We start from the raw sequence: 20376 nt of genomic DNA, 5'->3' as shown, positions 1-20376 counted from the left end.
GGAACAAAGCTTACACATTTTGTTAATAACATTTCTGATTGATACTAAATTAGGAGCCGCTGCAGACATCATTGAGGACAGAGGAATAACACAGATGGATCTGAAGAGGTTAGAAGTATGAATAGAAATTATCACAATGAGATTTGATTTCGGAAAAATGCAAATGAAGGCAGCTGGGGGAGAAATCATCCAAAATGCAAAATAATCAGTGAGTTGGGAAATCTAGAAAGCAGCAACGTAAGAGTGTCTGGCAGGCTAGCAATGGCATAAAGAATACACAATGACAATGCGCTGTCTCAGCCCAAATGGCTAGTGACAGGTACAGGGAGAAATGACTTGTCAAAGAATTGCATTGCAATACAGTCTTCTTCAATGTCTATAAACATTTTTGGAGATGGTTTGGGAAAATAAACAAAATAAGCTCAGACATTTGGTCCTTAGTTGATTCAGCTGTTGGAAAAGAATTAGACTCGTAGCTTCTAAGGTTCCCCAATTCTAACCTCCTGTGATCCCAGCTCTAACCTTCTGTGGTTCCAAGACAAATAAATGTTGGGAGAAAATACATGATTAAGGAGGTTCACTGCGTGCAGCACTTCTAAAGATCTTCAGGAAGAGCAGACAGAATGAAACACAAAGCTTGAAAACGTGTTTGCAAATAGGTTCCCAACTGACAGGACAGCATGCGGAATTCACCTTCAACAACAGTACCTTTCTTCCAATACAGATGCCAGGCTAAATTAACATAAAATCTGATAGTATTTGTTTACAAAAATTATCTCTACCAAATAGTTCTTTAAATAAAAACTCTTTAAAGTACTGTGGTTTTTTTGGTTTACAAAAATCTAATCGCCTTAAAGTGGTTAGAAATATACCCACTGTCCAAAGCAGGTAAGGTCTGCATTAAAGAGTTCCCAGCGTATCTGGAGATGGTGCTGTGAGAAACAGACCAGCCCCGCTGGTTGGTTTGTTCATCCGTCTAATCACCCTCTTGCTCAGACTGTCACATTTTCATCCCCTTGAGGTTCATTTTCTTAGGTGATTTCTCTCATCTCACCTACTTTCACTGACCTAGATCCCCAACAAATAAGCAAGTAAGGCATCTTAGGGGTGGGGAAATTTTATTTTCCACCTTAAAAATAGGTTCATTTTTTATTTTCCACCGTAAAAATCGGTTCATTTTTGTTGGTAGAAAGTATAATTAATGCCGCCAGGTAAGTGCAGAAAGAAAATGCCGTACCCCACTCAGCAGCCTCTGGAGAGTTGCCTGGTTTCCTTTCTCTCTCTCTTTCTTGCTCTCTCGCTCACTTGCTAGGCCACCTCCCACCTGTACCACTTTGTCTGTCGGAGTATTCCGCGTGATGGAAGGGGTTACAATGCAGCATGCATGGAATGACAATGCTTTAATGAACTGATAAATCACTGTACGGCATCATTGCTTAGAGACGACCAAGCTATTTGCTGTTTTCACATGACTTCCAAATGTCCCAAATGTGCCTAGGACGGTGAAATGCGGTGGAAGAAGACAATGTGAGGCATGATGTGCAAATCACCTTCCAAAATCACACCAGGAAAACCTGTCAGGACATCCGGGTCAGGACCACTTCTGAAGCTTGGGCTCATGGCTAGGAAAGGTGGCAACACTGAAACAGGATTTCTGAAGGGAGACTTAGAACCCACAGAGAGCCACATAAGGTTAAGGATTCCTGAGCTGCACTAAAGTTCTGGTGCTTTGTTCTCTTCTATACAACTGCCACGGCATGCTGCTGCTAATAGCACGAGCTGTACTTGAGGGTGCTGCCTCGCATACAAGTCTCCCTCCTTGACAGGCACACCCCACAGAGACCCAGCCTTGGGGGATGGCCTATGATCCTGAACCTGGCACAAACTCTTTGGGGTCTCCTGACTGTGGTCTGAGGCTTACTCAAGCCATGGAAATGCATGAGGCCATGTCACTCCCTGCCTAAGACCTGGCAGTGCCTTCCTGTGATATGTAGAACAATATCTGAACTCTGCCTGACAGAGCCCTGCACTGATGTGGCCCCCGTCCCCCACTCTGGCCTTGCACTCACATAGACCAGCCATGCTGGCCATCTTTCTGCTCCTTGAACACAGCATCCTAGTTCCTTCATTTGCTTTGACTCCTCCCTCTGGATGCTCTCCCTCTAACCTCCTCTCTTTCAGGTCTCAGCACTAATGCCACCTCCTCAGCAAGGTCTTCTCTGACCACACTTTCTAAAGTTGCCCTCCATGTGACGTTACTCTGTTTAATTCTTTATATCCTTTTCTCTCTGAACACATTTGTTTGTTCATTTGCTCACATGTTCATTTGCTCTCTCTCCTACTGTAGTATACACGTTATGAGGACAGGGACCTTGTCTGTCTTGTTCTCCTGTGCCTGCAACAATGCTTAACATGTGTGTTTGCTGAATGAAAGGATAAATGCGTATTTGGACACTGGGAGAGGCATTAGAGCAGGGTCCACAACCCCCGGGCCACGGACTGGTATGAGAATCTAATGATGAACGTTATGTATTTGAATCATCTTGAAACCATCCCCCCACCCCGCCATCTATGGAAAAATTGTCTTTCATGAAACTGGTCCCTAGTGCCACAAAGGCTGAGGACTATTGCATTACAGCACAGCAGTAAGAGGGTGACTTCTGGAGTCCAGATGCTTACATTTAAACCCCTCTTCTGTCACATAAAACTGTCACATAAATCTGAATGTCCTTGGACAAGTTACATAACCACTTTTCTGTTTTCTAGCCTATCAAATGAGGAAAATAATAGTACCTACTTTGTAGGGGCATTATCAATGACTTTTTTTTTTTTTTTTTGAGACAGAGTCTTGCTCTGTCGCCTAGGCTGGAGGGCAGTGGTACAATCTCAACTCACTGCAACCTCAGCCTCCCAGGTTCAAGCGATTATCATGTCTCAGCCTCCCAAGTAGCTGGGACTACAGGCACATGCCACCATGCCTGGCTAATTTTTTTTTTTTTTTTTTGAGACAGTTATAGTCTTGTTCCCCAGGCTGGAGTGCAATGGCCCAATGGCTCATGCCTGTAATCCCAGCACTTTGTATTTTATTTTATTATTTTGAGACAGAGTCTTGTTCTGTCACCAGGCTGGAGTGCAGTGGTACGATCTCAGCTTACTGTAACCTCCACCTCCCAGGTTCAAGCAATTCTCGTGCCTCAGCCTCCCAGGTAGCTGGGACTACAGGTGTGTGCCACCATGCCTGGCTAATTTTTGTATTTTTAGTAGACACGGGGCTTCACCATGTTGACCAGGATGGTCTCGATCTCTTGACCTCGTAATCCATCAGCCTCAGCCTCCCAAAGTGCTGGGATCACAGGCGTGAGACACCACACCTGGCCCAATCCCAGCACTTTGGAAGGCCTAGGCAGGTGGATCACTTGAGGCCAGGAGTTTGAGACCAGCCTGGTCAACATGGTGAAATCCTGTCTTTACTAAAAATGCAAAAATAAGCTGGGTGTGGTGGCGCACACCTGTAATCCTAGCTACTTGGGAGGCTGAAGCAGGAGAATTGCTTGAACCTGGGAAGCAGAGGTTGCAGTGAGTCGAGATCACACCACTGCACTCCAGCATGTGCAACAGAGTGGGACTCCATCTCAAAAAAGATAAAAAAGAAAAAGAAAATATTTAAGTAATAATGGCTGACAATTTTCCGAACTAGTGACAAGCACCAAACCATAGATCCAGGAAACTCAGAAAACGCCAAACAGGATACATACCAAAAAGCCCTACACTTAGGGTTGATACCATGCCTGGCTAATACTTAGGTATTATCATAGTCAAACTGCAGAAAATCAAAGACAAAGAGAAAATCTTGAAAGAAGCCAGAGTGGAAAAAATCCCTCCTTACCTATATAGAGGAGTGAGGAGAAGAATTATACTAGGTTTCTCCTCAGGAACCGTGCAAGCAAGAAGAAAGTGAAATAAAATATTTAAGTATTAAAAGAGAAAAATCCACCCACCTAGAATTCTGTACTCAGCAAAATTACTCTTTGAAAATGAAGTAGAAATACAGACTTTCTCAAGCTGGGTGTGGTGCTATGTGCCTGTAGTCCTAGCTGCTAGGGAGACTGAGGTGGGAGGGGTGGTTAAGCCCAGGAGTTCAAGGCTGCAGTGAGCCATGATTGCTCCACTGCACTCCAGCCTGGGTGACAGAGTGAGACCCTGTCACTGAAAAAAAAAAAAAAAGACATTCTCAGACAAACCAAAATTGAGGGAATTTGTCACCAGTATACTTGCCTTGCAGAAAATGGTAAAAGGAGTTCTTCAGAGAGAAGGAAAATTATATCAGAAACCCAGATCCACATTAAGTGAAGGTAAAACAGAAACTTTTATTTTTCTTATTCTTAATCTAACACATAACAATTTGTTCAAAATAAGAATAGTAACAATTTGTTTAGTGATTATAGCTTATGGATGTGTAAAATGAATGACAACAACGTCGTAAAAGACAGGAGGGAGAAATTGGGAATAGACTGTTATAAGGTCCTTGCGCTACTGCAGGTACTATTATGAAGTGGTATAGTGTTATTTGAAAGTGGGTTTAGATTAGCTGTAAATGTATATTGCAAATTCTATGGCAATCCATAAAAATTTTTAAAAAAGAAGTATAATTGTTATGTTAAGAGAGGAGAGAAAATAGACTCATACAAAACGGTGCATTGAAACCACATAAAAATAGAAAAAGAGTAGAATACACAAATAAAGAGTAAGAAAAAGAGCAGCAAATGGAAAACAGAAACTTGGTGGATATTGATCCAACTATATCAATAATTGGTAACTTGGTAGATATTAGCCCAACTATATCAATAATTACTTTAAGTATGAATGGTCTAAATACACCAATTTAAAGAAAGTCAGAGAGGATTTAAAAAAAAGACTCAATTCTATGTTGTGTAGAAATCACTCTGTAGGACAGCATATAAGAATATCTAATGGGTGGCCTGAATCAGGAGAGTGGGCTTTCAGTCTATCCACTAATTAGTTGTGTGAACTTTGAGAATTCACTGGTATTCTGTTTACTCCTCTGTAAAATACAGAATTTAAGCTAAATCCCTTTAGTTCTCTTCCAGCTCTCAATCCAATGCCTCATTACCATGACTTGATGAGGAAATATGAGCCATGAGGGAGTGGGCTGAAGCCTCTAGTAGGTGCTTTTGACTGGACTGGGTCCGTGAGAGACCCAGATGCAGTCAGCAGGAGCAGATGCATGAGTGTGACAGCACAAATCTGAATCCTGGCTCTTGCTTGTGAAAACTTAACTCTTGGAGAACAGGAATCTCTCACCTGGGTCCATCTTTGACTTGGAGCAAATTATAAGGAAGTTGCAAGCAGTCTTTAGGTTGACTTCATCCTACTGGCAAGGAAGGAGGATAGACTAGAGAGGAATTCAGGGGATCTTTGCTGAATACAAGGGTTCAGAGGGGACAGAGGATTTTATAGCTCCTTGTCAGGCATTCCTACCCAATCACAATCTTTTTTTTTGAGATGGAGTCTCACTCTGTCACCCAGGCTAGAGTGCAGTGGCATGATCTCATCTCACTGCAACCTCTACCTCCTGAGTTCAAGTGATTCTCCTGTCTCAGCCTCCCAAGTAGCTGGGACTACAGGCACGCACTACCATGCCCGGCTAACTTTTGTATTTTTAGTAGAGACGAGGTTTTGCCATGTTGGCCAGGCTGCTCTCGAACTCCTGATCTCAGGTGATCCACTTGCCTTGGCCTCCCAAAGTGCTGGGATTACAGGCATGAACCACCATGCCCAGCCCATCATCATCTTTTTAGACTAAAAGTATCTCCACCTTTCCTACCCTTGCCTCTCAGCCCCACACATACATCTTCTATAGAAGAAAAAGAAAAGGAGTTTAAAATGTTTAAGTCTCAACTTTAAGAACACTGTTCTTAATGCTCAAGGTCTTGTTTGTAGCATCTAGCAAAAGCCCTGCTGCTCCCAAACAGAGACAGCTATGGCATGACCTGTCCATTTTGGCCAACGGCATGACCATTCTGGTGAAAGAGAGAAGAGAGAGAATCTTTGAAACTATCTTTAAAAACCCATGGATTATCAAAGGGCAACTAAATCAATGACTGCATTAAGTCAGGGTTATAAGTCACTACCCTACACTGGCAGATCATAGCATTTTTTCACTTCCCCAGGCTGTTCTCCTCACAGCGTTAAGTGGTTTAAAGAAACTGTTCTAGACACTGACTAGTGTCTAGTTCTGTTCTGGTGCTCTCCCGCTGACACAGTTCTGCATGTTATGGAAACTGGCCCTATGCTGATCTTACAGAGGTACCTTCCACCTAGGTCTACGTGACATTGTTATAAAACCCCAGGCCCATGAAACACTGAAATTTCCACTGGGAAACTGTGGGGATTCTAATATCCTGCTAGACAGAAAAGCTCCATGAAGGTGAAGCTTGTGACTCTTTGCTCATTGTTATTCTCACTGTGCCTTCTCAGTGCCTGCCACATAGTAGGTGCTCAATAAGTATTTGTTGAATGAATTTTAAAAATCCACTACAAATATGGGCCTTGAAAAAGTATGCATAGTTCAAATTTGATGGTTTCTAAAACTACATTTTAAAGCTGTTCATTTTTTTATTTGCCTAACAATCATTTATTGTTTTCTATAGGACAGACATTAGCATACAGAAACCAATTAAACAATATATCAATTCTCATAAAAGAGAAGGTGAGAACAATATTCACCAGGTGCTACCATAAGCTTGGTACTTTTATTCATTACTTTATCTTCCTAGCAACTCTGTGAGGCAAATATTATTATCACCCCCCTTACAGATAAAGGAACTGATACTTGCAGAAAGGCTCACATCTAGCAAATGGCAGAGCCAAGAATTTATTCTAGGACCTGGGTACTTCCATCTACAGTGTACTTTCTCCTTAAAATAAATTTTAAATCATAGTCTAATATTCTGTTATGTGGTGTTTTGTTAAGAAAACTTAGGTTTTCAAATTTTGAGTTATAAACAAATAGTTTCATGAGAAAAAAAAAATCAGAGTTTTAGGCTTCAGCTACAAGTTACTTATCTTGGAAAAAAAGTCCAATAATAGAAATGTTTTATAACTACATGAGTGTGTGATTGGAGGCTATAAAGAAAGGATTGCTTGAATACAAGAAATGAAAATTATCAAGTTAGGTCCTGAACGTCATCTAAGACCTAAGTCAATTATTATTTTGAAAGCACAACACTGAAATAAGATGGCTGAAGTCAAAATAAAGTGCAGCATAGTTCACACTGCCAGTGGTGAACAAATGGACATGGAACCAGGAAGCTGCCAACTGCTCCCTTATGCTTAATAGCTTATTTCCTAGAACCTCAGTACTAATTCCTGACTGTGCTTGAATTACAAGCAGTATATATACACACCACCAACTGTGTTCCCTAATTGACCTATTGTGTTATATCCTATTTACCTTATGAAAAGTCAAACTGTATGAGAGAAGCCTAGAATAAGGAAATGAATTCTGAGCTACAAGAGCACTTAGAGAAATATTCCGCATCAGGTTGTCTCGTAGGAGTGGGAGGCCTATGGCAGAGGTGGCCACACAAGCTGTGTGTCTGAGGGCCACAGGGAAGCTCCTGGGTCAGGACTTCCCTGGACTCTAGAGCACTTTCGGCAATCACTATTCCTTCCCAATGAGTGAAAATGCACGGGGCCCAGAATCATCTACACTCATATGTGGGCAGCAATTTTGAAAACAAATTGTTCTCACTCAGATTAGGAATTGGGAAAACAGAGATCCATGACCAAACCAAAAGTACCCAAGGAAAGTACCCAAGGAGGCGGGGAATGGCCTAGGACCGGAATAGTCCTAAAGAACATGGCCCAATCCTAGTACAGTGATGACCGTCTCTTACATTTTTATAGCCCCTTGCAGTTTTCATTGAGTTTATAACAACCCTGAGAATGAATTTTTGTTCTTATTTTTACGGATAAAGAAACTGAAGTTGAGGAAGTGATTCACAGCTAGCACCCATCAGAGTAAAATCCCTGAGTCTTCAAACTTCAGATGGAATAGTCTTTTTGGAAGAGCAATAACTTAGAGTCAGGCTGGCCTGCATTCGCCTAGCCCTGAATGTACTATTTTTTTAGGTATATGATTTGGGCAGGTTCTTTAACCTCACTGAACCTCATTCTCCTCATCTGTAAAATGGAGACATGTAGCATCTAGCTCACAGGGCTACTGTGTGGATCAAATACTATATGCATACCAGTGTGCTTATCACAGAACTTGGCCCCTGTTTAGGGCTGGACAAATGTTTATGCTTTCAGGGTATGTTCACAGCATGGGCTCTGGATAGAGGAGTCTCCCTTCCTCTCAGTAGTTCAGCATGCCTTAGGGCACGAAATGCCCCAGGGGACATTTTACTGTATCTAAAAGCTACAAAGAGATAAAAACTTGGGACAGACTGAGCGTGCTTGGGGCCCGAACACTGAGTCTAGGACGGGGATGGAGGGGTGTCAGCCCATCTTTCCTCTCCTCCCACACTGCCATCTGCAATGGGCCCCCCAACACAGAGAGGACCCTCCATCCTCACCTGGAAAGCCATGGAGTTGGCGACAGCCAGAAATATCCTCAGAGGCAGCTTGGCCTTGTAGGACCTGTGGCTCCACAAGCGATGGGCGCCAGCTGTCACACCCAGAGCGGCCAGGAGGAAGCAGAAGTAGGCTGCAAGGCACAAGCAGGGACAACATCAGCAATGGTCCCCGAACTTTCAAACACCCCCCATGTTTTTTCTCTCCTGAACAGGGACACACGTGACATGGAGTCAGGGGAGAAATGTGCGACATGAAGAATCAACAACTTGAGAGGAGGCAGCCTTTTTGATTTGTAGCATCCCAGTACCATGCATAAGCAGAGAACTTTCTTCAGCAAACTTTGACCTTTGAATATTTTTCCCTACAGCAAATCTTTTATTTGCTAATGTTTCTTGCCAGTCTTGATGCAAAGTCACAACCATATCAATGTACATTCACAATTCAATCTCACACGTACACTCTCAGCAGGGCGGAGATTGAGCTCTATGTCACCTCTTAATTGGCACCCATTAAAGGGTGAGAGATATATGAAGAGCATATTTCTAAGTGGCAGTGTCCATTATTGGTGTCAATAAACATATTTAAAGAGAGCACAATATTACATCTTCCAGAAGTGTTTGACCAATCTTGATCTCAATCTATATTGATTTGGTTCTAAAAACAAGATTTACCCTTAACTTTAAGAATAAGCGGTCCCTGAATATATGTGGGTTTAATGAACATGACAAATCATTCCTTACTTGAAAGGTTAAAAGCAAAAAACAAACAACAATCTGCCCACAAATCACAGAAAGCAGCAGCAAATAAAAAGCTCTGGCCTCCTTTGTTATTGTAATTTAACCTTGGTCATGAGTCCATGAAATGGACAGTCATTTTCCTTGTCATCCCTGGCCTTCTTGTCTCTGTTTTAACTACCAAGTAGTCAGGGAACAAGTAAAATCTAGAATGGAAAAATTCAATGTGATTCTATTTCGCCAGTAGGCTGGACCTTGGGTGCAATAAAATTAATTTCAAGACTCCATGAAAAAAATTGGCTAAAAAAGGACCACTCTAATCCACATTTGCCAGTCAGGCCTTTACCACAGACATATTCTTGTCCTTTTGGGAATCTCCAATAATTTACGGATCACTGCATGGTTCTCTGTCTATCCCTATGGCACCAACAATGGTTCCAGCAGTGCCTGTACTGTGCAGTAGTGGCTGTTGGTTTCCCATGGTTCTTCTTCTAACAACTGGAATTTAGCCATGTGACCTGGCCCTAGCCTAGCATAGTGCCCTGTCTTCCAGGACATGGGAATAAACACCTGAGCCAATGCTTTTCCCTTTTCTGGCTCAAAGCCTAAGCTAGGGTTTACCAAACATTACATATTACCAAGCTGAGAAAACCTGATTACAACAGCAAATCTTGAGGCCAAGAAAGTGAGACATGAAGACAATGAAGATGCCCACAAGAGCTAAACCTGTCTTGAGTCACTGGTTGTTGACCTAGGAGCTCTGTCATTCTTCTTTTGATCCTGGGAGCCTCCACAGTATGTCCTAGTTACCAGAGCCAACAGACTTCATTTTCTTGCTTAAACTAGCTTGCACTGGATTTCTGATGCTTAAATTCTGCTGAAGCTCTTGGGAGGAAACCAACTCTCTGGTCATGACCCAAATGAAGAAAAACCACAAAAACACATTCTGGGATGAATGTGAGGATTTATGGGCTGTCCCATTAACAGGATTCAGTTTTCCTTTTGACAGTGCTAATTCTCTGTTCTTAATTTCTCTTCTATGATATTTGTGGAGACTCATATACAAACAAGTGCTCAGATGGATGCTTACTAGCTGGTTCTGAGGTAATGAAATATTCAGACACAGAACTGGTGACTTTGAGGGGATAAAAGGAGTAATGGGTAATGCCAAATGCTTTACCAAGTAGCTCATACCTCACAGAGAAAGGTGCTAAATCAACAGAAACCAGAATCACAAGATGACAGAATCGTAAGCAACAAACAAGTATGGCAGTCTGGATGCAAACAAGAGTCATTGATTCTGGTTAGCTCAAGCCAAAAACAAAACAAGAGCAGGAATTACAAAATATATGGAGCAGCCTAGAGAACTCAGGGATGGTCCTGCAGGACAGGCTATGCCACCTCCAAGATGGTCCATGTGCTCCCCACTTTCTGGCATGCATGGCCTTGTGTAGTCTCTTCCCTATTAGTAACTTGCTTCTAACCAAAAGAATATAGCAATATTGAGGGAATGTCAGTTCCATGATTAGTGTACAAAATACTGTGACTTCTGTTTTGCTAGCAGATTCTCTCTTGAGTTGGCTTTGATAAAGCAAGCTGCCATGTTGGGGAGGCCCACGTGGCAAAGAATTGAGGATTCCTCCAGCCAACAGCCAGTAAGGAAATAAGGCCCCCAGTCCAACAGCCCTCAAGGAACCAAATCCTACCAACAACTACATGAGTGAGCTTGGAAGCAGATCCTTCCTCAGTCGAGCCTTCAAGCAAGATCGTAGCCCTGACCAACACACTGCAGCCTCGTGAGAGATCTCGGGGCAGAGGATCCAGCTAAGCTGTACCTGGACTCCTGCCCCACAAAAACTGTAAGAAAATAAATATGTTTTGTTTTACACTGCTAAATTTGGGGGTTGTTATGCAACAACAGATAACCTGAATACAAAACATAAGCAGGAACCTTTCATTCATGGAAGGAAGGTACATCTTAAATCCTGATTGCAGAATAGTTTATCATCTATAGGGAAAGTAAACAGGCTGGTGTTGCACGGGGTAGGGGGTGGAGGCAAGGGGAAGAGGGGAGTGACTGCTAATGGGTTCTATGAATAAAAATGTTTTAAAATTTATTTTAGGGATAGTTGCACAATTCTGCAAATATACTAAAAACAAATGACTTGTATACCTTAAATAGGTGAGTTGTACAGTATGAGTTATAGCTCAAAAATGCATTATTTAAAGAAACAATTACTGAATTCCTATTGGATTTTGTTATTATATATATTTTCTTACTGTAAAATAAAATAGACCTGTCCCAAAACAGAACAAAGCAATCAAAAACCAACCATTGGCCTAGGATGCTCCCACAGGCATCACCACCCCTGAATACCTGCCACCACCAGACATGTGTCATAACTTGGACCCCTGAATCTTCCACAGAGGCCAAGAAGAACCTCTATATGACCCTACACCTATGCCTGAAGCTATCAAGACCACCCAGGATTCCATGGCAGAAGTACCTTGTTGCCCATGCTTGGATCACAAACCCAAGCTCCAGCAGCCAGGGATGGGAAGAGGCAGAGTCCAGAGCTCCTTTGGCTTCTGTGTGGAAGACACAACCTCCTATCTGTCCTGATTTCCCTGTTTGGTACATTGTTTTGATAATGATTGTAGTGACCCCGTCCTGACTATATGACAGAGAACAGTCCTAGAAGGATGCTAAAAAACAAAAAGTAAAACTCCCTTAATCCTGGACCTGATCAGAGACAGAGATGGACAGCCCCCTTCAAGAGCCATCCCTGAGTGCTCGACAGAAGGAAGCACTTGGCAGAGCTCTCTAACCCTCGCTTATAATCTATATTTCTATAGCATCAGAGTGAACGTTAATAAATAATAATAATAAGAGCTATCATTGACTGAGAGCTTTCTATGTGCCAGGCCCTCTTTAAGCACTTTATACATGGTAACTCATTTAATACTCACCACAAATGTAGGGGGTAGGTACCATTATGATCTCCATCTTACAGATGAAGAAAACTAGACAGTGATAGAGCCAGGATACAATCTAAGGCAGGAAGAGCCCACATTCTAAATGCCCCTGCTGACTGCCTGTGCCCTGGAAACAGAGTTCTTCCTATCAGGAGGAACTTAAATGAATCACGTCCTTTTAGCCAGCTCAAAACACAAGCTGAAAGTAAAACTCTGGTTTTCCTTTCTGCCCTTCCAATTCACTCCCTTGCCTGTAATACCTACACCATCATTCTGTATCCCATTCAGCCTCGGCTTGTCATAAACATGAGTGTCAGGAGAGCCGAGACTTTATGAGACAGTTTCATTGAGCTGCTATTAGGTACCAGCCACTGAGCTCAGAACTGGGAGTTTAACAGGAGTTTGAAAAGTAAGTTACTTGCTATACAATGACAAAGTATTGAAAGTGCTACAGAGCAAATGAACGCAATAATATAAGAGAGATTAAAGGCCGGGCGCGGTGGCTCACGCCTGTAATCCCAGCACTTTGGGAGGCCGAGACGGGCGGATCACGAGGTCAGGAGATCGAGACCATCCTGGCTAACACGGTGAAACCCCGTCTCTACTAAAAAATACAAAAAACTAGCCGGGCGAGGTGGCGGGCGCCTGTAGTCCCAGCTACTCGGGAGGCTGAGGCAGGAGAATGGCGTGAACCCGGGAGGCAGAGCTTGCAGTGAGCGGAGATCTGGCCACTGCACTCCAGCCTGGGCGACAGAGCGAGACTCCGTCTCAAAAAAAAAAAAAAAAGAGAGAGATTAAAAAGTGGGTAATTTAGTTTGGGAGACCAGAGAAGGCTTTGCAGAAGAAGCAAGAATTGAGGCTAACACTTAAACGATAAGAAGTCAACTGAGCAAGGTTCCAAGGAGGCAAGATCAGGCAGAGGGACTCACAGATGCAAAGCCCTGAGGTTGGAAAAGAGGATGTGATGGATGGAAGGAAACAAACATAAACTTATTTGTTCTAGCAATTCCACTTCTAGGTGTTTACTCAAAAGAATTGAGAGCAGTGATAGGACTCAAACAGATACTTACATATCCATGTTCATAGCAGTATTATTCACAATAGCCAGAAGGCAGAAATAATCCACGTGTCCATCAACAGGTGAGGAACATCCCCACCTAACAGAAAGTCAGAAGGGAGTGGAGACTCACTGACAGCCTGCCCTGGGCTGTCACTTTACCAATGTACCTAATTTTCCTGTTTCACTCCTATGAGGTAGACGTCATAATTTCCATTTTACAGATTTGCAAAACTGAGACCCAGAGACATTAAATAAATGCCTTGGGACCTCCAAGTGATAAAGCCAGAACTCCAACACCAGATCAGTCCAACCCCAAGCCCCTTCAGGCAACTGCAGTGCTTCTCCACCCTGGCTGCGCACTGCAGTCACCTGAGATCTTAAACATCCGACTGCATCAGAAATGGGGCCAGACAGCAGGCATCTCTCTCTCAGCAGATGATTCTGATGCAAAACCAGGGCTGAGAAACTCCTGCCTCGTAAGGTACACCCTCTCTTAGGCACCATGTGGCCCCACCCTCTCAATTTACAAACAGAGAGATGAGATCCAGAGAGCATTGCTCTCTACAACCCACCACCAGTTGCTGACTCTTCATAGGGCCTCAGTAAATGCAAAGTGACCCTCGGATCAGGAAACAATGTCATCCTGTCACGTGAACTCAGAGTCCTGTTCACACTCCACATGCCCCACCTCCCCACCAGCTCCCTTTGATGGTGAGAACTGCCCCCTAGTCTCTCAGCTGCAGAGTCTTTGATATCTGGGTGCTGGGCTGTGGCTCAGGGCGTGCAATGGGGAGCGATTTTCCCCCAGGGAACTGAGGAGAGGAGGGGGAAGCCAACACAGGGTGAAGGCTTCTTGGGAGAGGGTGATACCTGCGGTGAGGAGAGGGAACATGGAAGAAGGCACTGTGCTTTCATGTCTGCTTTTGCAGTCAGCTCAAGTGTTCTGCAAGTCAGTTCTGGGCTCTGGCCAATTAGTGACTGTTTCTCCTCTCTAGTCCTTCCCAGATTCTGAAGATAGATAGGGAAAGGCCTACAGCCCCATTGATGGAGAGGGAGAGAGGGAGAGAGAATGAGAGAGAGAGAAAAAACGAGAGAGAGAGAGAGAGAAGCACATATATGTAGTGCTCAGCAATACAGCATAATGGCTAAAATGGCCCTGGGATTGAATCCCTGTTAAATCACTTATCACTGTGACAATTTCTCTAAAGCTTGGTTTCTTCATGTATAAAGCAGCGAAAATAGTACCTGCCCCCTAGGTTTGTTGTAAAGATTAAAAGAGGTACTGCATGCAAAACTGGAACTGTGCTTGGCAAGCAGTAAGCACTGGCACATATTATTGCCCCATGCATGAATGCCATGCTCTGTTTCTGAAAAGATCCCCTCTCTGATAACCCCCTCTGAAGACACCCATACTTTTCATCACTATAAACTTGTGGTTCTGATGAGGAGGGAGAGATTTTGCCTCCCCTCCCCACTCTGACCCCCTACATTTGGCAATGTTTTGAGACATTATTGAGTGTTGCAACCCACAACTTGAAGGGTGTTACTGGCATCTAGTGGGTGGAAGCCAGGTATGCTGCTCAGCATCCTACAATGCATGGAAACTGCCCATGTACAGAATATCCAGGATGGCACGGTGGCTCATGCCTATAATCCCAGCACTTTGGAAGGCCAAGGCAGGTGGATAACCTGAGCTCAGAAGTTTGAGACCAGCCTGGATGACAAGGCAAAACATTGTATCTACAAAAAATTATCCAAGCGTGGTAGCATGTGCCTGTAGTTCCAGCTACTTGTGGGGCTGAGGTAGGAAGATCTTTTGAGCCCAGGAGGTGGAGGCTGCAGTGAGCCAAGATCTCACCACTGTTCTCCAGCCTGGGTGATAAAGTAAGACCTTGCCTTAAAAAAAAAAAAAAAAAATCCAGCCCTAAATGTCAAACATGTCAATAGTGATAAGGTAGAGAATCTCTAAACTCTTAGGAAAGCTCTTCTTGAAACCAAGCCTTGTTCATTCTCTGGGTTTGACTGCACCTGTCCTTGCTTCTTCACACCTCTCTAGTTTCATGGGCAGTTGTAGAAGGAGTGATTTATTTCTGATATTATTTCATAAATAAGCTGGAAACAAAGGACTATGGTGTGAGATCAATAGCATCACTGATTCTCACATTTTCATGTGCCCTATAACAATAAGAGCTACCATTGATTAAGGGCTTTCTATGTGCCAGGCCCTCTTTAAGCACTTTATACAAAGTAACTCATTTAATACTCACCAGTAAGTAGGGGGTAGGTACCTTTATGATCTCCGTCTTATAGATGAAGAAAACTGACAGTGATAGAGCCAGGATACAATCTAAGGAAGGGGATCTTAGTAAAGTGCAGATGTTGGACCCCAGCCCAAGAGATTCTGATTCAATAGGTCTGGGGAGGGACCAACTAACTTTATATATATAATTTTTTTTTTTTCAGATGAAGTCTTGCTCTGTCGCCCAGGGTGAAGTGCACGCAATGGTGCGATCTCAGCTTATCGCAACCTCTGCCTCTGGGGTTCAAGCCATTCTCTCGCCCCAGCCTCCTGAGTAGCTGGGATTACAGGCGTGTGCCACCACGCCCGGCTAATTTTTGTATTTTTAGTAGAGACTGGGTTTCACCATGTTGGCCAGGCTGGTCTTGAACTCCTGACCTTGTGAGCTGCCCACCTTGGCCTCCAAAAGTGCTGGGATTACAGGCATGAGCCACCGCGCCTGGCCTCAACTTGTATTTCTAACGAGCTTGTGGCAGGTGCTGATGCTGCTGCCCCAGAGTCCCTGAGTGTTTCTCTGACCAGCCAGATCAGAGGGACAGAGAGAGAGAATGAATGTGTGTGTGTGTGTGTGCACGCGCACATGTGTGTGTGTCTGATTAAGGGCTGCCAGTCACAGGGCAAGGACCTCTACGGCTACTTATCTCATGGAATAGCACCACAAAGAACCTCAGTTAAATCTTACATCTTCCCTTGAAAAGTTTGGGTATACAAGGTTCAAGATTCAGAGGTGATTTCCACGTAGGTACTGTTTCAACAATTCTTTCAAAATCAGAACATTTTCAAGGGTGTTGGAGACTGCAAGCTGAGAAGCAAAGGGTTTCTTCTTACTATTAAAATCTTCTAAATTCTATTATACTTAAAATAACCAGCAGCTCCTCTCTGCCATCTACCTCCCTCCACTAAGCCACCATCTATTGTGCTGCATATGAGCCGCAGAAAGATATGTCCTCTCATCCCACAGCATGAATCTTTAAGCAACTGCCCACATCTAGGAAGATTAAACGACAAAGGGATAGAACAGGAGAGAGAGTGGATATATTTCATGCCTTTTATACATACTGCTTACTTTCCTCAAGTGTCCTTCCTGCCTTGGGTTAGGTCCATTTACATGGTTCTCACATACTGGGCAACTGCTACTTTTCCTGGTTGATTTACAGCTTATATAGCAATAAGCATGAAAGTCATAGCAGATCACTAAGAAACACAAAATTATCGCATATGTTGTTACTACTCTGCTACTGCACCACACAGTTTGTAATTCAAACAAAAAAGAAGGCAAGATTTTGGATCGTTCCAGGACTTCATTCAGTATATACATGGCTCACTTCAGACAGGCACCCCTGTTAGATGCTCTGTTGCCCTCTGTGTTGACCAATACAGCAATCATCATGTTATTAAACAAGGAATTATTGGTCAGTGCTATCTGCCCTTACTGAAACATAATCTCCACGAGGGCAGGGATTTTGTCTGTCTGTCTTTCCAGGTATTCTCAGCTGGCATCTGTGCAACTAAATCAACCAGAGAAAAACACTCAACCATGTTGATTGGTCTCACTTTAAAATCATGACCACTAACCTCATTTGGGCTTTAATATTACCCAGCAACCATATTACATTTCCCTGATCCATATGCAGTTCCTCTGTCCTAGACATTGACCTCATACCTGCCCCAATCACCTCACCCCTGACACCTCCCGCCCCTACTCACCTGGTAACTTTGCTTCTGATTTCAGTAAGAATATCAGAACTTCCCCAGGCTCCGCCACCTCTACCTACCATCCAGCATCTGAGCCTGGGTACTCTATGATCGCTACATGACTGCACATGGCCAAGCCACAGTCTCTTTAAGTCTGGCCCTTCCCTTGTGCATCATATCCACTCATCCTACTCATACATTACTCAGAAATTCCCATCTGTATCATCAACACTGCCCCACATACTTACATTATTCCCATGAGCCTACAGCCATGCTGTTATTTCTCTTATGTTAAAAAGCAAAATTTAAAAACCTCTCTTGACCCCACTTCCCCATCTGGATTCTATTCCATTTTCCTGTTCCCCTTTACAGTGAAACTTACTGAATATTGTCTCCAATCACTGGTTGCAGTTCTCTTTCCATTCTCTCTTAAACCCACTCAATCAGGTTTTGGTCTTTCTCCCCTCATAGCTGCCGCAATCAAAACTGCTCTTATCCAGGTCCAGACAAGACAGGTGTAGCCCCTTTACTTGTGGGCAGTCTCTAGGTAAACACTGAACAAATGGATGACAGGGACTCTGAAGGAGAGACCCAGGTACTACAGGAGCACCCGAAGCATGAGCTCATGAAGGAGGGACTGCTATGAGCAAGGTATGGAGGTGTGAAGGCTGTGTGTGTTCAAGCAGGAGCAAGTGGTTTGGTGTGGCTTCGGGGTGGGGGGCTGTGGGGGTAAAATGAAGGGAGTAAAACAGGCAAGGAGCCAGGTCTGGAAGGGACTCACACAGGTTGAGCATTCTGAATCTGAAAATCTGAAATGTTCTAAAATTTGAAATTTTCTGAGCATCCACACGATGCTCAAGGAAATGCTCACTGAAGCATTTTGGATTTCAGATTTTTGAATTAGGCATGTTCAACCAGTAAGTATATGGCAAATATTCCAAAATCCGAAAAAATATAAAATCTAAAACACTTCTGAACCCAAGCAGTTTGGATAAGGGATACTCAACCTGTATATAATGCTAGAGAGAGAGAACTGATCTTGAGAACAATAGGATACCATAAAGAATTTCATGTGAGGCTAGGCACAGTGGCTCACATCTGTTATCCCAGCACTTTGGGAGACTGAGGCAGGCAGATTACTTGAGGTCAGGAGTTCGACACCAGCCTGGCCAACATGATGAAACCCCGCCTCTACCAAAAATGCAAAAATTAACCGGGTGTGGTGGCACATGCCTGTAATCCCAGCTACTTGGGAGGCTGAGGCACGAGAATTGCTTGAACCCAGGAGGCAGAAGTTGCAATGCACCAAGATCACGCCACTGTACTACAGCCTGGGTGACAGAGCGAGATTCCATCTGAAAAAAAAAAAAAATCATGTGATGAGATTATGACAGATCTGAAGGCTGTGGAAGATGGGTGATAATGAGCGGAAATAGAAGACTTTGGGCTGAGTATTCTCCATGCACCCCCGGCAGCCACACACCCTCCCTTCTCATGCTGCTCTGTGCCCCGGGAGGCCGGCCTATGCTGAACCGATGGGCTTCCTCTGGCTTCTATCTGGGTTATTTTCAGCATCCAGAGCCTAGATTAGGAACTGGAAGGCCCTTGACAAGTTACTTATCACTCTGGGCCTCAATTTCCTCATTAATAAAAAAAAAAAACAAGGGTGTCCCAAACACCATTCTGGTGCCAGGTTACTCGTATCATAATTATCTGAGGAGCTTTAAAATACATACATATATTCTAGAACCTCATACTGACAAGACAGGGGTCATAACTCTGGCTTGTACCTTCATGCCTTGGTGTGGGAAATGAGGTCTTGTGAAGGAGAAGAGATGCAGTGATAAGAGGAAAAACCTGATGGCCAGAAAGTTAAGAACTCTTAGTTGTCACAGGATGATGCTGACAGCCCAGCTGTTGGCCAACAGCACGTAAAACAAGGTGACTCAACTGAATGGTTTGGGGAAGGCAGGAGAAGGGTGTTTTCTTTTGTTTTTAAGAAAATGACAAAGACTAAGGCTGTTCTGCTTCCAGTCCACTTTTGAAAATGTTTGGCAACTGGTACTTGTGGCCACGCAAGTACAAGAAGAGCTATATTTGGAGCTGTCAATGGTGCAATATTTTACAAAAAAAAGCTCAATGTTATCATTTTCTTAATCTGCTAATATTTGTTCAGTACAATGATACCAAGGCAAGCCCTTGAGAAAAAACTATTCGATAGCATAAACGAGTTCAGCCTGAGAGCTTTCCATGATTTCCCCTGTGGCTTCTTCCTTTCTTCTTTGAAGCCTCTTCCTTTCCCTCAAATAACACAAAGCTTCCCTTCCGGGTATGGGGGATCATTTACTAGGCATGGGAATCAAAGCTCCCTGGAAGAACTCATGGAGAATGTCGGCTCCTTCCACACAGAAGGGAGGGAGCTCACAGGGAATCTGGAACTGCCCCTCTGCCATTTCCCAGCTGGGGTAATACCAACTTACTCTCTCTCTCAGTCTCAGTTCTTTTATCTGTAAACAAACAAACAAACAAACAAAAGACTATGTCAAAGTGTTGTTGGGGGACTTAAGTGAAAATGCATACAGTCAGCCCTCCTTATCTATGAGTTCCACATCTGTGGATTCAACTGTGGGCTGACAATATTTGAGCAAGAAGGCCGGGCAAGGTGGCTCGTGCCTGTAATCCCAGCACTTTGGGAGGCCGAGGCGGGCGGATCACTTGAGGCCAGGAGTTCAAGACCAGCCTGGCCAACATGGCGAAACCCCGTCTCTACTAAAATTATGAAAATTAGCCAGGCATGGTGGTGCACGCCTGTAATCCCAGGTACTCAAAAGGCTGAGGCAGGAGAATCACTTGAACCTGAGTGGCAGAGGGTGCAGTGAGCCAAGATCTTGCCACTGCACTCCAGCCTGGGCAACAGAGCTAGACTCAGAGAAGAAAAGAAAAAAGAAAAGAAAAGAGAAAAGAAAAGGAAAGGAAAGGAAAGGAAAGGAAAGGAAAGGAAAGGAAAGGAA

General features: G+C 43.7%; 1 protein-coding gene across 2 annotated transcripts in view; it reads right to left on the bottom strand.

Annotated features, from left to right (window-relative positions):
• Positions 1–20376, bottom strand: part of SCD5 (stearoyl-CoA desaturase 5) — a 175290-nt gene that overhangs the window by 70992 nt on the left and 83922 nt on the right. For both annotated transcript variants that reach the window (XM_023222575.2, XM_023222576.1), the window contains exon 2: positions 8601–8731. In XM_023222575.2, the coding sequence (XP_023078343.1) occupies positions 8601–8731 (131 nt within the window). The remainder of the gene's footprint in view (positions 1–8600; positions 8732–20376) is intronic.

The sequence above is a fragment of the Piliocolobus tephrosceles genome, chromosome 3, assembly GCF_002776525.5.
Source record: "Piliocolobus tephrosceles isolate RC106 chromosome 3, ASM277652v3, whole genome shotgun sequence".
NCBI lineage: Eukaryota > Metazoa > Chordata > Mammalia > Primates > Cercopithecidae > Piliocolobus > Piliocolobus tephrosceles.
The sequence above is the reverse complement of the archived record's forward strand: the minus strand, read 5'-3'. Positions and strand labels throughout refer to the sequence as shown.